The following is a 19578-nucleotide window of genomic DNA, read 5'->3' as shown; positions in this document are numbered from 1 at the left end:
GTAGCTACCATTTTATCCACTCCATTAGACAGAAAGACAAAATAAATTCCCTAGTGGCTCCAAGCCCTGGGGGTCCAAGGTTGAAACCAGCTCTCTGAGACACATTTTCATAAAGAAAAATGAGTTCCTACCTAAGAGGGTGGAGGGTTTCAGAAAAGGGTAGAACCAGGGAGGAGTTACTTCATCACCTGTGCCTCTAACTGGGGATTCTTGTCAGTTATGCTAATTTATTAAAGACATAAAAATTGTGTCTGCTTTTTGTTACGTGTGCATCTCTGGCACTTTCTCTCTGGTGTTTTGTGCACTGTAAGGATCTTTAAAAAGGGAACCCCTATCATCACCCAACTGTGTCTTGTGCTTTTAGGACCACTGAAACAGCATCAAGAGCCAAAAAAAATCACCAAATTCTTGCCCATTAGCCAGATGAAACAATGCCAGAGGCTGAAACTTCATGAGGAGCCCCAGGAGTGCTAAAGGTGGGGGGGGCTGAGATACACACTACACACCTTGGGGTACAAATTAAAAAAGAGAAGAGAAATGGAGGCATTTCCTGCAATGAGAAGTGCAGGGAAGAAGGACAGAAAGAAATGAAGAAAGGAAGAAAGCCAGGAATTATTTTCTTTCTGCCTTTCTTGATCTCTTTAGGCATTTCACCCATTGGAGAGCTCTGTGCCTGGGTAGTGACCCTGGTAGCAGCACACAGGATCTCAGTGATCTCAGGCATTGTGAGGAAAGCCAACACTGAGCTTCTCAGTGACTCCTTCCACAGCCAAAGAGGACAGACAGAGGGAGAGCAGAGGGATCTCATGAGATGCAGCACACAGCCACTCACTGGGCTTTGAACTGGCTGCAGCTGACACAGTGTTTGAAATCGCACGTGGAGGAAACAGAACCTCATTCATGCCACAGATTGACAAAAGTCTGTCCCTCTATGCCACTGATATTTATTTGGTGACCCATACACTTATCATTCTTAGTATTACATACCTCTCAATCCATTTAATTATGTCACTTTAATGGATTAAATACACTGCAGGTGCTCTTGAGAACACGATCTGAGAGCTGTGTTGATTCAGCAATGTACCTTAGTACATTTCTCCATTGTGATCAACAATGAAGATGGTTTAAAGCTTTTGTTGCACACTTGTTAAAATGCAGCAATGGCTTAAAATGGGAAAAAAAAAAGGTTACCATATTAATAACAAAGATAACAGGTCTTAATTTCCAATTACACTCCTTTACATGTCATTTAGATAAATTTTATGTGGACAAAAAAATCTTATATCTTTGTTTTCATTATCTTTACTAATACTACTTCCTTACATCAAGAGATAAAATAAGAAATGTAACAAAAAAAAAATATCTGTATAAAATGTCTTTTACTGCCCCATAGTAGCTTCAAAACTAAAGTACATTTTGAGTCAGACTGAAAAATGAGAAGAGCTGACAGAGAACTCAGTTCTCTTAAGAAAACTGGGGCTTCTATGAAAAACCAAAATCATATCACAGAATTACTATGTCCACAGGCTGGGAGAGACAGAGAGGGAGAGGGAGGGAGAGAGAAATGACCTTAGATGAGAGATCACACCATGTCTGTACTTTCAGTAATTCTGACTACAGCTTTTGGCATAGTTACACATGGTCATTCTCCATAGAAAAAGCTCTTGGTAAAGCAACTTGAAAAAGCATCAAGAGCTGCAATTCTATGCATTTTAATCCCAAGTAGAAAATAAAAAGGTTTGGGGAAGACTGGCCAGGTGGTTAAAACACAGAAGTGGGGCTCATTAGTTCCCCACAGTGTCACAGACCTTTGGGGTAGCTCATATCCTTTCTTGATACTCTGGTTCTCCTCATCTAAAAGCTGAGTTCAAAAACAGAAACCAGATGAATTTTCCTTTGTGGACACAAACAAAAGAAACTTGGGAAGTATTAAATAATTTTTGTGAAAGAATCAAATGGGAAGATTTTCAGGATGTAGTTTTTCCAAAGACTGTTTCCAGAAACTTCTTTTCTTTGACTAATTGAGCATCTCAGCCTTAAAAATTTAGGGTGTTGTTTTCCTCTTCAGGCAGTTTTGCTCTGCAGAAGCCAATGGAAGGGAAAAAAGCAAGTCCTTAGTTTTGGTCAGCCATTATCCAGGGAGCTGGTGAAATTGAGGGGTTTGAGCCCAAAAAGAAAGGGCAGAACTTCTCTTGTGTCTTCAAATTTGAGACACTCTGAAAACAAATCCTTATGGGCTTTGAAACCCAAGTTCAGGAGATGAAAGCCCCCAAAATCAAAGTTTGCAAATGATTCAAAAAGCAAGTTCAAGCCACATGCAGCTGTTTCACCTGGGAGTTCTGGGGACAGTCACTGCCTGAGGTGCTGAAAACAAAACAGAACACATAAATCAGCACTACATTCATTCAAAACTCTTGATATTAATTCTTACTGGCAGCAAGAAACACCTGATCCTGAGACACCACGAAAATTATCTTAATAGGAGAAGGCAAACAAACACTAAAGACCATCTAACACTGGTACTGAGATGTAGGTGGGAGCTGTATTTTAACAGCTGAACTTCATTGCTCTGTTCAAAACAATCACAAATACATCATTTACTGCATCTAATTTGTGTAATTAAGCAAAGCTGGACTTCCCATCTCATGAATCAGTGTTATATATATGCAATGCAGTCAGAAAGGGGAATTAAACCACCAGCTTTGCTACCAAAACATCAGGCAGAAGAGAACTGACACAAATGAGCACACACAGAGCCAGCCATCAACAGGATACACAGCTGCCCAGACCAAACCAGCATGTTCCTAAGTATGGGAAAAATATAAATCCAGGAACAGCAGACAAGCTATCCCACACCTCTGTGTCTACACAATCAAGTCCAGTGTTTGTATTATTTTGAGGCTTGGGAAACTCTTGGCCTCAAAACATTTCAGTATTCCTAACTCACAATGCCAACAAGCCCCACACACCCCCACCACTCTCTGTTCTCCCTGGAAATGCAGATCCCAGCACAGAGCCCACTGTCCAAGTGCAGAAGCTGCTTTAACACTGGCTGAAATGCAACTTTTCAAGCAGTAAGTAGATTTACAATGTACCCCCAGGTGTAGCCATGATATTTTCTGAAAAATCATTTTGCCACGATTTTTCTCCTGAGGAGCTGAGGAGCCTCAGGAAAGAAATGTGAACAATAATTAGCTGCTGCTGTGGAATGCAGCATGTGCAGTTTTGATTGGTGCATGTTGGTTGTTTCTAATTAATAACCAAAGATGCAGCTGGCTGGGACTCTCTGGGAGTCACCAGCTTTTGTTATTCATTCCATTCCTGTTCTTTCTAGCCTTCTGATTGATCTTTTCTTTCTATTCTTTTAGTATAGTTTTAGTATATAATTTTAATACAATATATAGTATAGTTTTAGTATAGTTTTAATATATAATTTTAATATATATAATAATATAATAAATCAGCCTTCTGAAACATGGAGTCAAGGTTCAGATCTCTTTACTCATCCTGGAGCTGCTGTCAGTTCAGCCACACCCAGGTGACATCCCAGTCCCCTGTCCTGCAGTTTCAGGCTGTTTGAGCTTTAAAATGAAGGCAGGATCACACAGGCCAGAACCAACAGAGACAAAAGTGACTGAGCAGGGGCAGCATCACCAACTTCTTTCATCTGTTTCTAATGGAGGGACACAATCACACCCCCAACACTCCCAAAAGTGTGAAAGACTCCATCTATCAAGAGACATTTTGAATTCAACATTGGCTCCAACCTGCATCCACCAGAGAGATCTAACATGTTTATAGTGTGGAACAGGCTTGCTGTAATTTATTTCAGGATAAATTAAGGAAATGTTTATGATGTCTTGAGTTTGAAGGCAAGGTAGTAACATGTTGAATTTGCCCTGTTTGGTATAAAATTTGGCACCTACTGTTCCATAGTCACTGGATTAGTTTATTTTTAAATTAGTATTTCCAATAATGGAAATCATATGACCAGTTCCATTCAGTTGACCCTACAGGTACATAACCCAAAGCTAAAGTCATGCTAAGTCATGCTTGCAATATTCCTCTCCTTGTTTAAAAAGTCTATTCATGCATTTGATTTAATAAATAATGTATTTCATATAAAAGTAAGTGAATGCCAAGAAGCTGCACAAACCAAATTCATTCTCTCAAGTTAGCTCCCTAAAATACATTAGAGGCAGGAACTTCTGTTTCAGAAAATTCGAAGTAAAATAAAACATCAGTTTTATTGTTTTCAGACACAGAAAGTAAGATTGGTGTATAAAGTTCAAACAAATCACACTATGTGGAGTAGTTTGGTTTGGTACCATTTAAAAATTCTAAAATGCTTTTTGGTTTATCTCCAGAAAACTTGGAACAGTAGAGGTAAGCAAAATATGCAACCATAGCTCATTGATGAATAAAATCTCATTTTACTTTAACTTTTCTTTCACATTCAAAGTTACTCTGATGTACTACACTCTGTAGCACACATTGCACTGAGAATAAATGGAATTTTAAAAATTTTTACAAATCATTGAGAAACTCAAGTTTAACTCACTAGAAAACTGTGTGTAGTATTTCAAATATCTGGAAATAAACACACTTGTGTCACTCCACTGAGCCAGGCCCTCCACAGGCCAGCTCCTCAGCTGGCATTCAGAGTTAATGCCACCCTGGTTACTCAGCTGAGGTGGCAGATGCACTGAAGATCCTGCACACGTGACTTTATCCAGCCTAGCTGGGACAGTTCATGCAGCTGCTCAGTAGCTGTAAAAGGCAAAAAATGCAAAGTGAACACAGTGACTGTACAAACTCAGGTCTGTACAAATCTGAGTACAAACTCAGATCTGTATATTGGTTGCTCACATAAGTGCATGACTATGAAAACTGGGGGAAATCTGTCCAAATATTTATTTTTATCCAAATTGCTTTGTTTCTGAGCTGTTTCCACGTGCTGTGCCCATCCCTTCCCCTGGGCAATCAAGTCATGATCCAGAGTGTTGAGGGAGTGGGGTCTGAACTGAGAGCTGCTGTCTGGTGTCCTGGTTTGCTCTGCTGAACCTCAGGTGAGCCAAGTGAGGCAGGTGTAGAAACTTGTCAGCTCTGGCTTCTCCTGACACTCTGGACACTGAGTGCTGGAATCCAAACAAAGAGGATATTTATTAATCAAAGAATGCCAAAGTGACTTTTCCCATTTTGATGAAGACTGGTGAGCAGAACAGGCTTTTGCTCAGCTCCACTTGCTTTTTTGTCTCTGCACACCAATCAGCAGAAGGAACACATTTCCCAGTAGTGACAATGAGATACTCTTCCAGGCATTTTTGTTTGCCCTCAATAATCACACCCTTTAGAGATGGGGCTGCAATTTCCATTTGTGCAATTCCCAACATCTGCTGGGACTCCAGAGGCTGAGCTTACCAGGTGAGAACAGGGAGAAGGCTTCTCTTCCAGTGAGGTTCTCAGATCCAAACTGCTGAGCAGGGTGCTGCTGGAAGGAACCATGTTTTCCCAGCCAGCCATGCAATGCTGTGAAAAGAGATGGGAATGCTTTTCCTTTTTTATCTATTGTGGCCTGTTATTATTTAGAAGTTCTGCACAGGGAGGTTTAAGTGAGTAATTAATCTATTATTTTTGAGGAGTTTTATATGACTAACAGGAAATAAATGAGATCTCAAATAAAGGAGAACAAAACAGTTGTCTCCTCTTCCAGCTTTCTAAACTGATCTCCCAGTTTGTGAACTCAAGCACCTGACCCCTCTGAACCTGTCTCAACTGACTCATCCAGTTCCCTAAACCACAAAACTAAACTTCCTCCCACCTCTTCCCTGGAAATCTCCAGGCCTGGGCCAGGTTCAATTAACAACACTGCCTGCAGCACTGACTACTGGCTGGAATACAGGACCAGAGGTACAACACCAGTTTTAAATCCACCCTTTCCACTAATGAGTTTGTGAATACTTTATAGACACTTGCCTTTCAGACTCCTCAACATGTGTGGAAACAAACACAGGTACTCCTAGCTATGGTTCATTGTGTTGAGAGGCCAATGCCCGGCACAAGTCAGCCAAATCTCCACATGGCATTGGAAATATGCCATACACTTTATGTCCCTCACACAAAGGCAAGAACTCAGAACACACCAAAGGATGTTCTGGCTATCTCAAATGCTATCTATCTCTCTTGACATGCATATCAAAAATTTCAGTGGAAACTCTGCCAAGGGAATGATTCCCAGATTCTCTTTCCTTCTTGCTATACAGCAAGGCCCAGCTGGGGTTGTGCCATCAGCAGGAAGAGAGCAACTTACCGAGGGCAGGGCAAGGTCATCTGCTGGCTCAAAGCTCCTCCTGCGGTGGGCTTTGTACTTGTGGGCTGGCAAAAGGGCAGACCTGGGAATGCTGACCCTGTAACCACACAAGGGGAGTAACTGCCCACATATCTGCCAAGGCACAGGGAATCTGCAATGCCTTCCCACTCAGAATCCAAGGGTCTAACCCCAAAGTGAACCAAGTGAACCATTGTGGATTAGGGCAGTAGACACTTTACATGTACATTCAGGTTCTGGACCAAATTCAGACAAAACATGCATTTCTCATTGATTTCAAGACTGTTCTTGCTTATAGAAAAGATCAGTACAGAGTTTTTAAGCAAGAGATCTCTGCCTTGAAAACAGCAACCTTCTACAGAACTGTTGGGATGCTCTTTTCTCCTTCACCTGATCAGATTTTCTTTATTGTTTCCTTGAGTTGTGCACATTACAAACAGTGATTCTTATTTACCTGACATAGGCTGGCTCCTCCAGTGTCCCTGGGGGCTGTTGGCTACGTGGGATCTTACACACAGGGCAGGCAGATTCTGAATCCAAAGGGATGGTGAAGAGGCGCTGGTTTAATCCATAACAGTAAACACCTGCACAGAGCAACAAACCTTCATCATGGCTCTTGTTTGTCACAAGGTGCCTGAACCCAGCCAAAAAAGCTGTGTTCTATCACAGCACCACATCTGCATTCTATAAAAAGAGCTGCTTTTCCTGAAATATCTTATACATTTCCTGTCCCCAAGTAAGTTCCTAAAAAGCAAAACCAAAACTTCAACCTCTTCAATTTAGAAACAGAACATTAGCAAATTACAAAAAAACCTAACAAATTAAAATAACACTGAGAGTGGATCCCTAGAAGACTCAAGTATCTTTGGAGTAGGATGTTGAATCTGGTTGAAAAGTTGCAGCTGAAAATAACACATTCTTGCATGATGTGGTGCTCTCTCAGGATGACAGGCAAAGAGTGATTAGTTGTTGATTCACAGAAACTGCATTAGGAAGAAATATGATCTTACACTTATGAGAACCAATTATCAAATCCAGTTCTTCTTCAGGACTTGTGCAATCCAGAGCCTCGGGCCTAAAGAAACACACAAGAAAATCAGTTAGTGAAGAGGGGCTGGCCCTCTGAACAGCACTGCCTCTTCCAAGCACACATGACTGAAAGGTGAATAAAGACCCTCAAAGCCAGGCCTGCAATGTCCTGCTCCAATCAGATTATGCTTATCATTACTACAGGGATTACTAAGGGCCTGAACATTGCTGTTTCAGCCCTTCCCCATTCCCACTTACTCCAGGTGCTGCTGATGAATACAGGTTTCTCTGTTGGACTGTCGGAACTCCTGCAGCTCAGCAAAGTATTGCTCAGATTTTTCTGTTACTGGAGACTTTGTATCAAGAAGCCCTGAGAACACCAAGGAAAGAGAATGATTTAATGGTTTTCAATGATTTACAAAATTTGGTAAAGTACCAAAGCAAGCCTCACAAGATACAGTCAAAACAAAATAATGATAATGAGAAGAGCAGAACATCAGGTCAAGCCAGAGAATTACTGTGTGATTTGAGTTCCTTACTGCATTCATTCATTCCAGGTATTTGGATCCCTTCTGCACTCACCAGGCCTCACCATTTGCTGCCTGAATTCCCATTCCACTGCCACCTCACCACTCCAGGTAAGCACAGGTCACCTCTAGTCTGGAGAGGGGCCTCAGACAAAGCTGCAGCCCCTTTGCTGGAACCTGCTCATTGGCCCTAGGACAGCAGCTCCATCACACCCCAAAGGGGTCATAAACTGTGTTTTAACTCTAAATATCACCACAACACACTGAGAGCTTTGCTTCAGAGCTAGGATTCACCTGCAATCCAGTCATAGCCCAGTAAAGGATGGGCAGACCAGCTGCTGACAGGTATGGCATCTTCTTCAGGCTCAGGCTGAAAAGTCACATGGCGAGCTTCCTTCTGAAAGAAAACAATTCAGAACGACTTCCTAATCACCTGGCAGGACAGTCAAAGGTACAGCTGAGGAGACAACCCAAATCTGTTCAGATGGACAGCTGTGGCTTAGCTTGAGACTGGATTCCATCCATGTCTCTACCAGTAATTTGCTCACCAGCTCTTTGTCTTGTCGGTAAATAAAACAGAAAGAGGAGGCAGGGACTTGCCAAAGTAAGGCAGGATTTTTCAGAGCTTTAAACAAAATGCTGAGCTGCATCACACACTGCCAAAGATGAGACAACCTGGGCTGCCATGGAGGATGATCAGAGCCAGGGCCTGCCCTGCATGCCTAAGGAGACAAACTGTGGGACAGCAGCACTGCCCTGCCTGCCCTCCCTCAGAACATGGATGATATATGCCAAAGACAGACAACACTTCACAGTGAAGTGTTACAGATTTCTGGATTCCAGTTCACTGGCTAAGGAAAGCAGGGCCTGAACAAACTGCCAACAGCCCCTGGCTGCTTTAGCTGGAACAGTTCTGACCCCAACTTCCAATTTACACAGTGGGAACAGGGCAGGTAACATTGTCCTGGCCCTTCCTCCTCATCATTCTGTTGACTTAGGAAAATAAGAACAGCATTGGTTTAACATTTACCTTTGGCTCTTTGGATGGAGACATCAGCAGGGCTGATTTAGGGATGTGGGGCTCTTTGATGACCACATGATGCTCACTGGTCTCTTTATTTTGTGATGGCCCTGGATGACTTTTCTCATGGAAACCACGCAGCAGAGCAGACTGTTTTCTGTTCTCTCCATGTCCCAGGAAGAAGGATTCTTTCTTTGGACTTCCTTGAGCACCACCATCCCCACCCACTCTGGAGATTTCTCTGCCACACCTAGTGACTGCTGACACTGGCGTAACACTCTTCTCTTTCCCAGGAAAGTTGGAATTGAGGCCTGCTCCTTCCTGTGTCTTTGCTTGCTGTTGCTGTACCCCTCTGGCACTGCTGCTGTGTTTAAGAGATGAGCTGAGGGCTGGGCCAGCCCTGGGTTCCAGAGACACCACTATTCCAGGGGCAGCTGTAGATTTTACTGCATCAGCCTCATTTTCCTTCTGCAAGGACAGACTCTCTTAACACATATCATCAGCCAGACTACAAATACCTTTTGTAAGAACTTTTCACTCACTAAATCAACCTCTCATTCTAGTCTGTTCACTCCTTTAAATTCCTGCAGGGAAAAAAGAAAAATCCTGGGGAGTATAAGAAAGAGATCCACTTCCAGCTAAATGCAGCTTTTCCTAGTTTGAGGAACCATTGAACTTTCAGCCCTTGTGCTTAGAAGAAACAAAAGGATTTTGTTCCACAATGCTCATTCCTATCTTAGAAGAAACTTGCCTTTCTTAGGCAGAACTGATCTCCAAACCCTCTACCAGGAGAACAGATTGAGACCACAGAGTAAACAATAATAACCAAAGGACCTTTTTAATAGACTCTATATTCCAGATACCACTTTCTAAGAGCTCTTTCATGTCCATATGTCTCTTTGACCACACCAAACCACGGGCAGAGCTGCTGTGTGTCATAGGGGCCCGTTTGCTCCCTGAATTTCTAGCACATACACCACACATACCACTCTCCTGGACAAGGGGATCCGTCTCTCAGCAGCTGTACTGCCATGAGGAGCTGCTGGACGGAGTTTCTTGCTGGGAAGTACTTTTCTGATCTCCTCCTGCTTCATTCTCAGCCTTTGCAGCAGCTCCTGGTTGGCCTGGCGCAGCCTGCTCAGGAGCTCTGAGTCCATCCTAAAAAACATTTTAATGTAAAGCCAGAAGAAGAGTGAACTACATAAATTCACTACATTAAGTGAAGAAGCAGACACACTTTCAGGGGACTTTTCCTAAAAAAATACTTACAGCTGTTGAAATGTTGATTCTTGCTCCTGAGAAATCAGCCAGTCTCAAAACTCCTTATGCTCAGAACCAGCACAAGATGCTTCCCTCCCCTTGGACATACTGCCAAATACTCTGCACTCAGAAACTGGGAGCTGACTTAATGGAGAAAACAAACTCTGACAGAGGAAACAGTAAACACAAAAAATTCACATCAAAAAGCTAAATAAAATTTGGTTTAGAGGCTGCTATTTAGGACACAATTACGCAAATCTGCTGTAATGTTCTTTTGAAGCATTGAAATTTATATTGTGATAACACCAGGATGCTTGTAAGTTCGAAATATAACTAATTAACATTAATATATCTACTACATCCAAAAGAAATACAGAGCCAAAGCTGTCTTCCATGTTCCCTGGGAAGGAAGGCTCCAAAAGGCTCAACTATGACTCAGAACTACAGTTCAGGCAATTCCAATCCCTCAAATTAATTACAATAAATCCCACAAAGGGATGCCCTTCTATTAGAAGAGGGAGGTGAAAAGGAGTTAATAAACAGATAAATAAATAAAACCTAGTTTGACTGAAAGGCTGTCACATTGTTCAACATCTTTCCAATATCACAAGCTCCTCTAAATTTGCAGAAAGTGGATTTTAAAATAAAACAGCTGCAAACCCTAAACCCAAACTCCCACACTGCTTTTGACCAGACTGATAAATTATGTTCTCACGAAGACTATGTGTTTATCTGGGACCTTTTGTTCTAAAGGATCCCTAAAACCTTCTGCAAAGCTCATCTAATTTGTTTTTGCATCTGCTGCCTTGGCAACTGGACGTGAGGAATCAAATGCACACGTGATACAACAGCAGTGGGAGGAATCAAGAACAGTGCTAGCTATCAACAAACTACAACACCTCTTTGTTACAAAAAATAAGGGAGAGGTCCGTTACAAAACATAAAATAGGAATATCAGTGTTGAGGCACTAAATTTGAGATATATTGAAAAAAACCAAAACAAACAGTAGTTCTCACAGCCTTCACAGGACAAAGCGAATAGATTTGATGAGCATCCACTCATCATTGCTCATCAGAAAGCAAATACTCGGAAAATAACATCAGTCAAGGGACTTTCTGGAAGGGTTTTACCAGATGAGGTCCACTCTTGGCATAATCTACAGGTCCTTCATGTCCAGCCCCGGGGGCTCAGGTTTATGAAACTGCCGTAATTTGAAGTTTTTCTGGAAATGAGCTTGGTCTCCGGCAGCTCGGAATAAACAACGGGGAGCTGAGGAGCGCCCTCCGTGTGGGGAGATTGTCCAACACCGCGCGCCGCTTCGGGCCTGCCGTGCGAGCGAGCGAGCCCGAGCACTTTAAACTCCCCTTTCCCAGCCAGGAGGCCGGAAAGAGAACGGTGAACTCCTCCCTCGCTCCCTGCCTCCCTCCCTGGCGGAGCGGGGCCCGGCGGCTCCGGGGCTGAGCGCTCCAAGCCCCCGCGTTTCCCGGCCCACCTGCGCCGCTCCGGGGGCCGCCCGCCGGCTCCGGCGGTCGGGGGAAGCCCGCCCGGCCCCGGCGGTCGGGGGATGCCCGCCCGGCTCTGGCCGCCGATGGGATTCCCCCGGGCGGCCCCGGCGCGGCCGTTCGAGCGGGCGGGCCCGGCCCACGGCTCCCGGCATGCGCGGGGCCTGCCCGGCCCGGCCGCGGGCTGCAGGAGGCGGGGTGGAGCTCGGGACAGAGCCCGGGCACCACCCTGAGGGGTCTGCCCGGCCATAGGCTGCAGGTGAGGGGTACAGCGCCCCGGCTCGATCCTGCCTGGCCCGGCTGCAGGAAGCGGGGTGGAGCTCGGGACAGAGCCCCGGCACGATCCTATGGGGCCTGCCCGGCCCGGCTGCAGGTGCGGGGTAGAGCTCGGGACAGAGCCCTGGCACCACCCTGAGGGGTCTGCCCGGCCATGGGCTGCAGGTGAGGGGTACAGAGCCCCGGCTCGATCCTGCCTGGCCCGGCTGCAGGAGGCGGGTGGAGCTCGGGACGGAGCCCCGGCTCAATCCTGCCCGGCCCGATCCTGTGGGGCCTGCCGGGCCCGGCCCGGCTGCAGGTGCGGGGTACAGAGCCCCGGCCCGATCCTGCGGGGTGAAATAAATTGGGCAGGAGATCTTTCTCCTTTTTAATGCCTTTATTAAGAAGAATCAGCTCAGGTGGGGAGAAATCGACGGGTTGTGCCCACGCCGCCGCTGCTCCCAGGAGTGGCACGGAGGAGGAGGGTGATGCAGCTGTGTCCGCTGGTCTGCAGGCAGAGCTGGGGATTCCGTCCTCACGGGAGATTAGCAGATTCCAGCTTTTTGGTTTAACACCCCGGGTCGTCTCTTTAATCAACATTTTTTCAGGTTAGGGTGAGAAGCAAAAAGGATCCAAGCAGGTACGGGACTATGCTCCCATCCTTAGGCGTCACTTAGGTCACTTGTTGGCTCGTAATTTTAGGGGTTTTCCTGGGAAAACTGTAAAAATTCGGGGCGCAATGCATTTCTCATCTGCATACTGGCTCTGATGCCACTCCTATCCTCCTGGTACTTGGGAGGGTGCCGATGTCCCTCCCTGGCAGGCGGCCAGCATCAGGGGGACAATGGTTAATCACCAACCATTAACAGGTAATCGAAGAACTCCTCTTTAACAGTGAAACTAACTTACAGCAACTGGTCTGACTTGTTTTTAACTCTGCAACCTAAAAAAAATAGATAACTTTCTATTCATAACACGGCCCGGCCGGCTGCAGGTGCGGGGTAGAGCTCGGGCCAGAGTCCTGGCACCACCCTGCCCTCAACGCTCCGTGTCAAAAGGGACACGGACCCCCAGCACCCCCATAGCCCAACAACTTGTCACGGGAAATCCGGCCTTCTCTAACTCGATGTAACTTACCAGCTGAGGACACTGATGCACCAGTTTCAGGCCACCAATTCAGTAGTTGCCCACTATTATTTCCTACAATATTCTCAGAAATCATTGATTCAATGCTGGCACTTTTAGGGCGACTAAAACTTTCTATCAGGCAATTCAGTATCATTGGTCTCCGTGTTAATTTTCGAAGTAAGAACACAGAAAAAGGGCACTAGTGTCAAACATGCAATTCAGTAACACAAAGCAACAAAGCTCTACACACTGATGTAAGCTGAGAGGCTTACACTGGAAACTATCACAACATGCAGGACACATCAGGAGAAATGTTTTTCCAATTCATTTTTATTTTGGTTTCCATTTTTTTACAGCACTGTTACAGGACTAACTCATGCAAATTTATCACCTTAAATACAGCAGAGAGAAAACTCACTGGTAAGAGTATTTCGAAGAGCTCCATCAACATAATGCAACAGGAAAAGTAAGTAGCAGCAATCAGATAAAAGTGCATTTAGCTGACCTTCTTTAAATGGGAGTTTGGGGAAGACTGTTTCTGGAATTACCTGTTTTAAGGAATAGTTTAGCATTCTTTATGAAAATCAGAAGAGAACAAACTCATGATAGTGTTCATTCCTCCACCACTCTCAATTAAAGAAGTACAGCTGTAATTTGTTTCAGAGGAATCCAGCTTATAGGCCTGTTTGATTCTCAATCACTTGGGCTTCCAGGACAAGGATTACATCCACATATGTTAGCAGTTTTGCTTCTAAAAAAATTCAAGTGGTTCTTTCCCCCATTCTGTAGGTTAGGCTTCAGCTCTGCAGTGAGAATGTCAACAGCACCAGGGCCTGAGCAGCATCACACACACAGCAGCAAAACACTGGGTTCTAAGAACCCATCAATCTCTTTTCCCTTCACAGATAAGACAGTGGCTTAAAGATCAGCTCCTTTATCAGATTTCCCCTAAAGGCCTGCTGAAGAGACAACACTACCTCGTCAAAAGCAAGTAGTCATGAGCTGCTGAGCAGCAGAACATCATCTCTGCCTTGACCTGGAATTGACAATATCCTTGAGTATTAGGGACATGCTTAGCATTTTAACTCAATAGAACAGAACATAGCTTATTATAGCTGTGTGACAGCTTGAGAGACTAAAGATTCAAATTTATTCAACCAAGACCTGCAGCAGAGTAAGACTAGATGATTCCACTTACTCCAATATACTTCACCTCAAGCTCAGAGTACCCACTTCCAAAAGCAAGGACTCGAACTTCTTCCTTGCTCGTTCTCAGATTTGATCAAATCTGTATTCCCATCCTGGTGGATGCCTGAGGAACCCAGTCAAGGTCAAACAAACCTTCTGATAGAAACAGCTTTTCAGTTGGAGTTGGAGTCAAAGCTTTCTAGTGGAAGGGAAAGGTTTGTTTCCTTTCTGCATTCTAGGGATGTCTCACTGCCAGCTCCTACACAATGAAGATACCTCAAGTGTTTCTGCAAATCTCAGAACAGCCTTACCTAAGAAGTAATTACTGACATTTCACTATTTTTACTCCCTCAAGTATCAGGCAGCTTCTTTCTGGAAGTTCCACGCTATGAAAAACATGGGACTTATCACAGGCACATATATTCACACCTGAGCATGAATGAGAAATCCTAAAGCCATTTTCAAGGGAAAAGTCTCTTTGTCAATATGAAAAACACCCCAGTGCTCAGTAATTCTGAATTCAGCTGGGACCTGCTCAAAGACAGCCCATATTCTATGTGTGTGATGCTGAAGAGATAAAGGTTGTCACTAACCTCAGAACTACAGGATTTGATTCTGGATTCCTCAGACATTTTGTAGGAAACAGAAAGATTATAACCAAAACATGGCAAAATACTGACCCACAAGGAGAAAAAGATGCTTACAACAGAGGAACTTAATCCTACTCAGGCTCCTAAAATCAGCCAGAATTTCTTCTCTGTCAGTTCCAACTGGAAAAGACTCAAATCCTTACAATTCCCAAATATTATATTCCAAATTCATCAGGGCAAAACTCTCATGTATTTGCAAATAAAGAGTGTATTTAAAAAACTAAATTGCTTTAAGCCATTCTTGCCCTGGCATGAACTACAAGAGCCACAACTCCCCCCACCCCAGAGGAGCTGTACCTGCCAGCATGTTCTAATGCTTTTAACAGAAGAGAAACATATCAAGTCCTATTGCTGCCCAGACTGTACATCCTGTGGGAACTCTACGTGAAGCAACATCTCTTACAGCTTGTAATCCACATGCTGTTCTTGTGGCCAAACAGTGGTAATGGAATTCCACAGGCCTGCTTCCAGAAAGACAGCTGTGCTCTTCCAAAAAAAAGCCCCACATTCATCAACAGAGCTCATAATGCAGTGCTTTACATTGTGTCAACTGGCTTCTCTTTCCTACTTTTCTTCTTCAACAAGCTGCCATATTATCAGCACTATCTCCTTCCCAGGAACTAGTTCTGTCTTTGCAAACTATTTGTCCCTGACAGGAAATAGGCCAGACTGTGTTATTAAAGAGCTCTTAGGAGGAAGAAACTAACTCCAAATTCACTAAGCTTACCAAAGCAAAATCTTAATCCCTCTTGCTCCAGAGAAGAACTGGGTTTTGTTCACAGGTTTAAGCATCCTGAGAGCAATAAACTTTTCTATGCAGTGACACTGATTTTCTGTTATGCTCTAGAATAACGGAATGTTAACCTCAGAGACAAGCCTGTGTGGGCTATAAATGCTTTGTGAAACCACCATCATGTCTGTGTGTGTGGGATCTGTGTTTAGGCAAACAGCTGCTTGTCACACATACGTCTACCTGGGGCTTGGAAGTCAAAAGTTCTGTCTTTATGAAGTAAAACAAATGACTCCATAAAGATGTGTCAGAATAACTTTTAACCTGACAAACATTTGCTTGATTGCTTTAAATTTGTTTAAAGCAAAATGAAATACAGTAAAAGCCCCCTGTAAATGTATAAAGCACACACTCCTCCTGAAGTAGCCTGGTCTCACAAGGAAAAAGAAGTTATTAACAGGTAGTGTTTAGAGGTGGGACACAGAACAGGGAAGCAGAATCCTACTGTTCACACAGCAACTGGAAACATGGCAATATGCTCTTGCTCATTCCCTTTAGGGAATTCCATCACCCACCACGTTCTCTGCAGTAATTAAGAGGGCACTGAAGGGAAGCTGTTGTTTTTCTCTTTTTCTCACACTATCTGCTTTGTTGCAGATACTGATGTGTGAACATGTTGAGCTCGCTGTCCAGCCAACCTGCTTTGTTCCTGCAAGGACAGAAAGTTTTGTTAGGTGAAACAGCTCTTCTCAAGCCATTCAGAAAGAAGTGCAACAAAAATGAGCACACAGCAAGACATGGAGTGCCAGAGGTTCATTCCAAAAGGCTGCTGCCATTCCTTTGCAGGTCAAGAATGCTTGCCTGCTGTTAGTCCCTAAGCTTTGAGGTTAAAACAGAGATTTTGGACACAGCTTCACATTGGTCTTACTGTGTAGGTAAGGAATGTTTGAAAAAGTCTTCCCAACAGCCTCTGCAGGGTAAAGAAAGCAGCAGACAACTGGGTACAAAGGTGAAGGCAAGACTTTTTGCATAATTTTGTAGGGGCCTGAAGGAGTTTGTAGGAGTGGCAGACTGTATGTTTTCATAAATGGGAAGGAACTGTAATTCCAAAAAAATAAAAAAACAGGAAGAAAAAGGTGCTTTGTGAGACAGAAGCTTTAAATAACTGTCAACAGTCCATAGGAAAGTACCTAGTGAAAGGGAACATGACTTGGTAGGGAAAAGTGCTGACACCTGCACATCAAGTGCTATGACGAAGACAGAATGAACTCTAAGCTACAGCTCACATCAACATCCTGGGGCAATCACACGAAAAACAATTGTATGGAATAATCAAAACTGCTCACCTGAGCAGTTTTGCTTTGCTCTGCAGTGAATCCAAAACTTCTATTTTTTTATTCATGGCAGAAATTTCTTGCTCAAGATTCTCCCGTGTGACATCCACTTGCTGACACAAATGAGCAAACGTTCCAGCTAGCTCTCTATGAAACAAGAAGAGCTGAGTATAATGGAAAGTAAGATCAAGCAGCACATTCAAGGAATAAATCCCTTTGATGTTATCATTACTCAGACACTCATGAATATGTCAGAGCATGTTGATTTGAGACATGGAAGTATATTAAGATTAACGCCTAACAGTGCCCAAACACTACATATTAAAAAAAATAATTTTAAAACATGTGTCATTACATTTTTTAAAATCTGGAATTCGCCATGAAGTTCTCTTTTTTTAAACAAGGAATAGCACTGAAAAACCCCAAACAAGAGAATTTCCATAAGGTGTTAGCTGAATACAGGGAACTCACTGCTGGACTTGGTGGCTGCAGTTGGAGCCCGTGTAGCTGACGATGAGCTGCAGTTTCTCCCCAGCATACTCCACAAACTGCCTCTTGAAAGCTCTCTCCTTTGCCTTGGTGGTCCAGGTGAGGCGCTCGTACACATAGAGCAGCCCATAAAGGCCAAAAGAGAGAGCAATCAGCCTCCAACCCACAGCCTTCCAGACCTAAAGCAGCACAAGGATAAACACAATCATCATCTCAGACTGATATTCACTCCCTACAATGGTGCACAGAGCATTGCAAAATCAGCTCGCTATACTCAAATGGAAGATCAAAGGAGAAAATAGGAAATATTTATATCTGTCAATAGCAAATATCTACAGGATTCAGCAGTGCAAGGGCTTTTCACATCAGTGCTCCAACTTAAGTTATAAAAATGCCACGTAGAATGCACACATACCACACCACCAACCACGATGATCCCCATGGAAGTTCGGGAAGTTAAAGAGGCCAGTCCAGTCACCATGGACACCATGAGTTCTTCCTGGGTCATAGAGCCCTGAGGCAAAGGAGGCAGGCTGGGATTTGCTGGTGTTAAAGGGCGCTGAACCTAATTAGAAAAGCAGGGACAAAACAAAATCAAAGAAGAGAATAAAGGAGGTGAACTACTGCTCTTCCCACCAAAGGAACTTCAGCAGCTATTGAAATAATGAATATCTACCCAATCACTCAGTGAGGTACTCTACCTGGTCATTGTAGCCCATCAAGGCCCGACGACCATTCTTTGGTCCCAAAAATCTGTTCACCAGCATTGTCCATCCAAGAGAGAAATGGAATTCTATGTCCTCCTGGAAGTCGGCACACAGCTTGTCACAGTTCAGATCATAGCTGAGCATGAAGCACTGCCGGGGAATTAACATGTCTATCTGGCCCCTCACAGAGACTGGGAGGAGGGGTTTCAAACCATCTACACAGAGAGGAAACAAAACCATGCAAACAACGGCTGCTGAGTTCACAAGAATTAACTGGTCTGGTATTCTGTAATCAAGGTGCTTATGGCTTGTTTCATCCTCTACAGTTTCATCCTCTACATGTTGCAAAGTAAGAGATACATCATCAATTATTCAATTCTTGGTTCTTCAGACCAGCCCCGAGGGAAATCTTTCCATGGACCCTCCAAAATCCTTATAGGTAGCTGGTGAAGTTTACAGATTAGCATGACCTTGGAAAACAAAATCTGAAATCCAGTTCTTTAGGCACCATGGTTCCATATTCAGACAGGCACCTAGTTCCAAGTAATTTGTATTTCATTAGGATCTGGTGTGAGAATCTCCCAAATTTTGCCACAGTTCCCCTCTGTCATGAGGATTACACTGTGACTGTACATATTCACTGCATAAGTTCAGACACAGAACTAGTCCCCCCCACAACAGCATTACTGATCAAGATGGAAACTGAGATGGTGTCAGCTGCACATCAGCCCCTGGATTAAAGAGACCCCCAGAACATCTACCTAGTTATTTCACATTGCAATTCAAGGGAAGAGAAAGGGCAATAGTGCCTGTGGAACTGACCTATCATTTCTTGCTGCACTGCCTGCAGGGAAGTTGTGATAGCACTGGAGCAACGATCTGACATGTTTCGGCCCAGGCCTTCCTCGATGTGTTTATGCAGCTCCTGACAAACAAAGAAAGGGTTATTAAAATTACAATAAACACAGCTAAGATTCAGGCTGAAGGTGCTAGAGCTTGCTAGTTAAAAAGAGCCTACCAAAACAGGAGCACACAATCTGTCTGCCCAGTGTTGTAACATTAATATCATACCTCCCCCCATTTTTCAGTGAAGGGGATAAAAAGGCAAATTAAAAAAAAAATCTCACATAGACTTTAGTTCAGGAAAAGTTCTGTTCAATCTATATAATGTGTATCAATTTATTCGAGACTATTAAAAAATTAAAGCTTTAGCTCATATCCTAGTTGGAAGATTGAGATTGTCTGACAATGAGCTGGCATAATTACTCAGAGCTAAAAAAGGTCTTTAAATTGCTTAGGCAAACATCACTTACACTCTTGTACACTTTAAGAACGACTTGAGACGGGTGGAAGTCTGCTTGGTATTCATCTACCAACACTGAGAGCCGTCTGATTTCTTCTGCCATTGCATTTGACACCTAGAGAAACA

At 43.8% G+C, this 19578-nt stretch overlaps 2 protein-coding genes across 6 annotated transcripts in view; both read right to left on the bottom strand.

The window, feature by feature from the left end:
• Positions 1-3928: 3928 nt before the first annotated feature.
• Positions 3929-11797, bottom strand: MIIP (migration and invasion inhibitory protein). Of its 5 annotated transcripts, none has more exons than XM_064397018.1 (11): positions 11659-11797; positions 10175-10329; positions 9892-10102; positions 8915-9373; positions 8179-8281; positions 7616-7727; positions 7339-7403; positions 6783-6912; positions 6311-6407; positions 5422-5529; positions 4222-5138 (listed from the first exon to the last, which is right to left on the bottom strand). In XM_064397018.1, exons 3-11 carry the CDS (start codon positions 10072-10074, stop codon positions 4989-4991), a joined length of 1407 nt encoding a protein of 468 aa, XP_064253088.1. In that variant the 5' UTR covers positions 10075-10102; positions 10175-10329; positions 11659-11797; the 3' UTR covers positions 4222-4988. The 5 variants fall into 5 exon arrangements, with proteins under 5 accessions (XP_064253090.1, XP_064253088.1, XP_064253087.1 ...); XM_064397017.1 differs by lacking the exon at positions 11659-11797 and adding an exon at positions 11297-11604; XM_064397016.1 differs by lacking the exon at positions 11659-11797 and having other exon boundaries at positions 10175-11270.
• Positions 11798-13363: 1566 nt separating this feature from the next.
• Positions 13364-19578, bottom strand: part of MFN2 (mitofusin 2) — a 12473-nt gene continuing 6258 nt past the window's right edge. The window contains exons 13-19 of the mRNA XM_064397014.1: positions 19463-19567; positions 18972-19074; positions 18144-18364; positions 17858-18007; positions 17425-17621; positions 16966-17100; positions 13364-16328 (exon numbers count right to left, since the gene is read on the bottom strand). Coding sequence (XP_064253084.1) covers positions 16259-16328; positions 16966-17100; positions 17425-17621; positions 17858-18007; positions 18144-18364; positions 18972-19074; positions 19463-19567 — 981 coding nt within the window. The 3' untranslated portion in view covers positions 13364-16258. The remainder of the gene's footprint in view (positions 16329-16965; positions 17101-17424; positions 17622-17857; positions 18008-18143; positions 18365-18971; positions 19075-19462; positions 19568-19578) is intronic.

This window comes from Passer domesticus, chromosome 22, assembly GCF_036417665.1.
Source record: "Passer domesticus isolate bPasDom1 chromosome 22, bPasDom1.hap1, whole genome shotgun sequence".
NCBI classification, from domain to species: Eukaryota; Metazoa; Chordata; class Aves; order Passeriformes; family Passeridae; genus Passer; species Passer domesticus.
Note: the sequence above shows the minus strand (reverse complement) of the source record. Positions and strands in the feature narration are given on the sequence as shown.